This window comes from Oratosquilla oratoria, chromosome 41, assembly GCF_046742065.1.
Source record: "Oratosquilla oratoria isolate Oo_2021 chromosome 41, ASM4674206v1, whole genome shotgun sequence".
Taxonomy (NCBI): domain Eukaryota; kingdom Metazoa; phylum Arthropoda; class Malacostraca; order Stomatopoda; family Squillidae; genus Oratosquilla; species Oratosquilla oratoria.
Window position 1 is genome coordinate 1,004,880 of NC_134817.1, and position 5,213 is coordinate 1,010,092.

The window sequence follows — 5,213 nt, forward strand, 5'->3', positions numbered from 1 at the left end:
CTATCATTACCACTATTACTAATATTACCATCATTACCACGATTACTAATATTACCATCATTACCACGATTACTATCATTACCACTATTACTAATATTACCATCATTACCACGATTACTAATATTACCATCATTACCACGATTACTATCATTACCACTATTACTAATATTACCATCATTACCACGATTACTAATATTACCATCATTACCACGATTACTATCATTACCACTATTACTAATATTACCATCATTACCACGATTACTATCATCACCTTTCCTCCAGGCAATCTCGAGAGGCAACGAGTCTGAGCCGCAAACGATCGTAGAGAACCAACCGGACATGCCGAACAGGATGGGTCACGTAAGTTCGCCGCCCCTCCACGTTGCCGCCTTAGAAAGAAACTTCCGCGCCCTTGCACTCCTCCTGGAGGAGGGCGCCGAAGTGAGTGAGAACAGAGGATCTCTCCCTCTGAGCTCTTTTACACTCGTGGGGTCCCTTGAAGGGAGGGGGGGGGTTAAATGCCACGACATCGCATAACGATCCTTCAGATCGTTTCCTTCGTATGGTAAGCCCCCATGTAGATTCCCGATCTATCTTATTGGATAGGACCTCTTTGCCCCGAGGTCAAATTCCACATATTTTATTCCGGCTAGAGCCAGACGATTTCATTCAGTCGAGGGCGTGACCCTTGTCGTGGAATAAAGCTTAGTGAGGCGTCACAAAGGGTTAACCTCTACAAATAGCAGACATCACCTTGCCCTTGATCTGGGCGCTCTGCCCGCGTGCCCTCACTTCACACAGGCTGACCTCGCCCTACGTTTTCTAAGCTTTCGGAAGAGATGCTTTGATGGCCCTCTCTGTTTTGCTTCATTTGATTTTCTATTTATTTAATTTGTAAGATGTATTGATACAATTGTTTACCTGTATTTCGCTTCTTTAATTTCGCCTTGAGATATATATATATATATTATTTATTTATTTATTTATTTATTTATTTATTATTATTATTTTTTTTTCTTAGGTCAACATACCCGACGCTCAGGGCTTCACGGCGCTCCACGTGGCTGTCATGGAGGAATGGCACGAGGGAGTGGAGACCCTCCTTCGCCATGGCGCCGACGCCAACGCCATGGGCATACGCAGCAAGACGCCCCTCCAAGACGCCGTCCGACGCGGGAACGTGACCCTGGTGCAGCTCCTCCTCCTTCAGGGCAACGCCGATCTGTCCCTCACCGACAGCAACCACTCGACCGTCATTCACCTTGCCGCCCTGGCGAGGAACACGACGCTCCTGAGGATGCTGTTGGCGAAGAAGGAGTGCGAGGGCCTATTGCACATGGAGGACGACTCCAAAAACAGCGCCCTGCATTCGGTTCTCCTCGGGGATGACACCGGCGAGGAGGACATCGACGAGAAGGCCGTGGATTGTTTGAACCTTCTCCTGGACCAGGGCATGAAGATCAATAGCCTCAACGTGAAGGGAGAGAGCCCGTTACTCCTGGCGGCGAGACACAAGATGCCCTTGGCCCTGGAACTGTTCCTACGACGCGGGGCCATAGCCACGGTCGAGACGACGGACGGCACCACGCTCCTCCACGCCGCCAGCGCCTCCGGCTGCTCGAATTGTCTTCGGAAGCTCCTCCAGTTGCCCGAGACGAAGAACCTCGTGAGGAAGGAAGACAGAAAGGGCAAGACGCCCTTCGAGCTGGCGGTGAAGAGCTGCTCCCTCGAGTGTTGTCAGCTCCTCCTCAGGAACGGGGACCACCTCGGACGCCGTGACAAAGACGGGGTGTCCATGTGCTCCTTGGCGCTGCGGAACCTTCCAGGGTCCCAGAACCTCCTGGAGAAGGTCTTCGACGAGTACCTGAGTGCCTCGAGGGAGGACCCGTTCGATCCAGACTTCTCCGTCACCTTCAACTACTCGCCGCTCTTGTATGAGTCAGAGAACGTGCAGACTTCTGTCCTTCCCGAACTGACGTCTTCCAAGACGGAGGAGCTCCTGAAACACCCGCTGCTCGAGAGCTTCCTCTTCCTGAAGTGGAGACGCATTGTACCCGTCTTCTACTTCAACACCTTCGTCTACTTCATCTTCCTCGTCCTCCATTCGGCTTACATCATCCTCACCTTCGGAGAGCCCCAGATGTCATGGAAAGAGGAGTCTTCGCATCTCATGAGCATTCGGATACTCTTCAGCGTCATGTTCTTCCTGATCGCCATCCCGAGCATCTTCCACGCTCTCATCAACTGGAGACGCACCTTCAAGGAGTGGGAGACGTTGTGTAAACTCGTCATCCTCTTCACCACCTTCTACATCGTCTTCTGCCTCAACGTGTTGAGCGACTCGAAGATGGTAGTCGAAACCCACATGGCTAGCATATCGAGCTTGTTCGCTTGGATCGAGCTCATGGTTCTTCTGGGGCGTTTCCCGTCCGTGGGGGTCTACATCCTCATGTTCATTCACGTGGCCAAGAGCCTACTAACCTTCCTTATGGCCTTCCTTCCCCTCCTCATCGGGTTTACCGTGGCCTTCCATGTACTTATGAAGAACATCGCCCCCTTCAGCGGTGTCTTCATGTCCTTCTCCAAGACTTCGATGATGATGATTGGCGAGGTCGACTTCAAAGACATCATGGAAGGCGTCAACGCCGACTACAAGGTCATCGTCAAGATCGCCCTCATCGTTTTCCTCTTCTTAGTTTCCATCCTCATGGCCAACCTCCTGATCGGTTTGGCCGTCAACGACATCCCAGAGCTGCAGCGCCAGGGCGGGATCCACCGCCTGAGGAAGGAGGCGTCGTACCTGGCGTCCACCGAGCTCCTCCTGCAGGTCTTCAACTGGATCCCGAGCTCAGTCCGCCGCAAAATCGCCCGCAATTACGAAGTCCCGTCCACAGTCACGATCGAACCGAACAAGAAGACGAGTCACCACCTGAGAAACTCGAAGAACTACATCCTTTCGGGAGCGCTGAAGAGAGCCACCCAGATCTGCATGTCTGCCTCGGCCTCCTCGAAGAACAAAGACACCCCCGTCACCCAGCTCCTTCGTCGGATCGACTCGAAGCGGACGCGAGATCGACACGTTCTCGAGGAGAAGATCGGGAGCCTCCAGGAGTCGTGTCGAAACCACAGCTGCAGCGACGTGGCCAAGGAGCTGCGAACGCTGAAGGAACAGCTCCTGAACCAGACGAACGTTCTTAATCAAATCCTAAGCGCTCGGACTTATGGTCGAGTGTATCCGCCCTTCTCCGGTCTGGGGGGCTCCCCCGGACGAACAGAGCCTTCTGCCGGCGACGGCGACAAACCGACACAAGAAAGGCCGTCACCTTAAAGCTAAATGGTTGAGAGGTTTTCTCGATCCGAGGGCACAATCAAATGGGCAAATTCGTCTTCTAGTTTGAGAGGCGAGAAGGACGACGTCCGCTCACCCAAAGGCAACTCGATGTGTTGACTAAATCCAAGTGTCGCTGGATGGCCCCCACCATCTGTACCCTCGAGGAGGACTCAAGCCGAAGTCAGCCTCGAGAACTCAAACCGAGGTCGACCTCGAGGAGAACTCAACCCGAGGTCGACCTCGAGGAGAACTCAACCCGAGGTCGACCTCGAGGAGAACTCAACCCGAGGTCGACCTCGAGGAGAACTCAACCCGAGGTCGACCTCGAGGAGAACTCAACCCGAGGTCGACCTCGAGGAGAACTCAACCCGAGGTCGACCTCGAGGAGAACTCAACCCGAGGTCGACCTCGAGGAGAACTCAACCCGAGGTCGACCTCGAGGAGAACTCAACCCGAGGTCGACCTCGAGGAGAACTCAATCCGAGGTCGACCTCGAGGAGAACTCAAGCCGAGGTCGACCTCGAGAAGTCAAGCCGAGGTCGACCTCGAGGAGAACTCAAGCTGGGGTAGACCTCGAGGAGGACTCAAGCCGAGGTCGACCTCAAGGTAATCCTCTTCGAGGAAGGAACGGGCTCGAGGTAATCCTCCAGGACAGGCTTCGAGCACAGTCCACAAATTCGTCCGAGTTGACACGACCTCGCCCGACGACGACAAAAGGCTCCAGGTTCGGTAACTCCAGTTTAGCCAATCTCTCCTCATAAAAGTTTGCAAGTGCCATATTTGTGGCTGCTCTCTGGATTCTTTCTATTTTCTTTATATTCTTTTTGGTACTGGGTGACCACAATGTCGCCGCGTATTGTGTGTGTGTGTGTGTGTGTGTGTGTGTGTGTGTGTGTGTGTGTGTGTGTGTGTGTGTGTGTGTGTGTGTGTGTGTGTGTGTGTGTGCGTGTGTAATAAAGAAGCAGCCATTAAGAACAATAAAAAATAAGAAAAACCTTATTTTCCTCGGCATACATCAGCCATGTTTGTTTGTCATTTGCAATGGTTTATAGAGATACAACAATACCAGGGCACTCACATGGAGGAGGGGGGTCCGTAGGGGTGCTGCGGCAATTCTATTCTGAACATGCCGCCCACAAGGCTGACAAAATAATTATGATAAAAAAAAAAAAAATCTAAGAAGCTAAGAATATTTTACCGTAATATATGAATTTTGCGTTAGAATCAACAGAATATGAAACATATTTTCCCCGTATCCTTTCTGCAATAGGGACATTGAATAACATTTTAAAAATCTGTTTAATTATTTCGCAAGCCAATAGCCATAATAGGCAGTAAGGAATGGTGCAAATGGGGAGTGGTGATGGGGGAAGGGGGGAGGGGGGCGTCACTGAGAACTCCCTCCCCCCCCCACCACCGGGTGCGGCACTTAAGGACGTAAGGCCTTTGAGCAACAATTAATAATAATAATAATAATAATAATAATAATAATGATAATCATTATATTTGGCACCGAATCAATATACATGAAGCGCAGATAATGACAAGAACACATTATTTGAAATAACAATTACAAATGCCGAGGATAACACAAAAAAGTATGTAAGCTTATTTCCATTGTGGAAATCACATGACGTTGATTTCCAATGCGGTGTTCATAAAAAAGAAAGAATCTAGATAAATTTAATCAAGAAGTAATAACTAAGAACAGACACGTTAAATCATACTAATTACTTAGAATAATAATCTTTGACATGACTTCTTAGGAAGAGAAAGAAAAAATAATGTATATAGATTAGGAAATGCTAGATGCGATAATATGGCAACATGTGACAAAAATATAATTTACCTATTTGCTACATAATAATAATAATGACAATCA

General features: G+C 49.8%; 1 protein-coding gene across 1 annotated transcript; it reads left to right on the forward strand.

The window, feature by feature from the left end:
* Nucleotides 1-1,093: 1,093 nt before the first annotated feature.
* On the forward strand, nt 1,094-3,501 carry LOC143021253 (transient receptor potential cation channel subfamily A member 1 homolog). The gene has a single exon (XM_076178650.1). The coding sequence runs from the start codon at nt 1,130-1,132 to the stop codon at nt 3,326-3,328; it is 2,199 nt and encodes a 732-aa protein (XP_076034765.1). The 5' UTR covers nt 1,094-1,129; the 3' UTR covers nt 3,329-3,501.
* The last annotated feature ends 1,712 nt before the right edge of the window (nt 3,502-5,213 follow it).

Excerpts from the sequence above, each read along its gene's own strand:
- LOC143021253 (XM_076178650.1), top strand. The coding sequence starts at position 1,130 with ATGGGCATACGCAGCAAGACGCCCCTCCAAGACGCCGTCCGACGCGGG.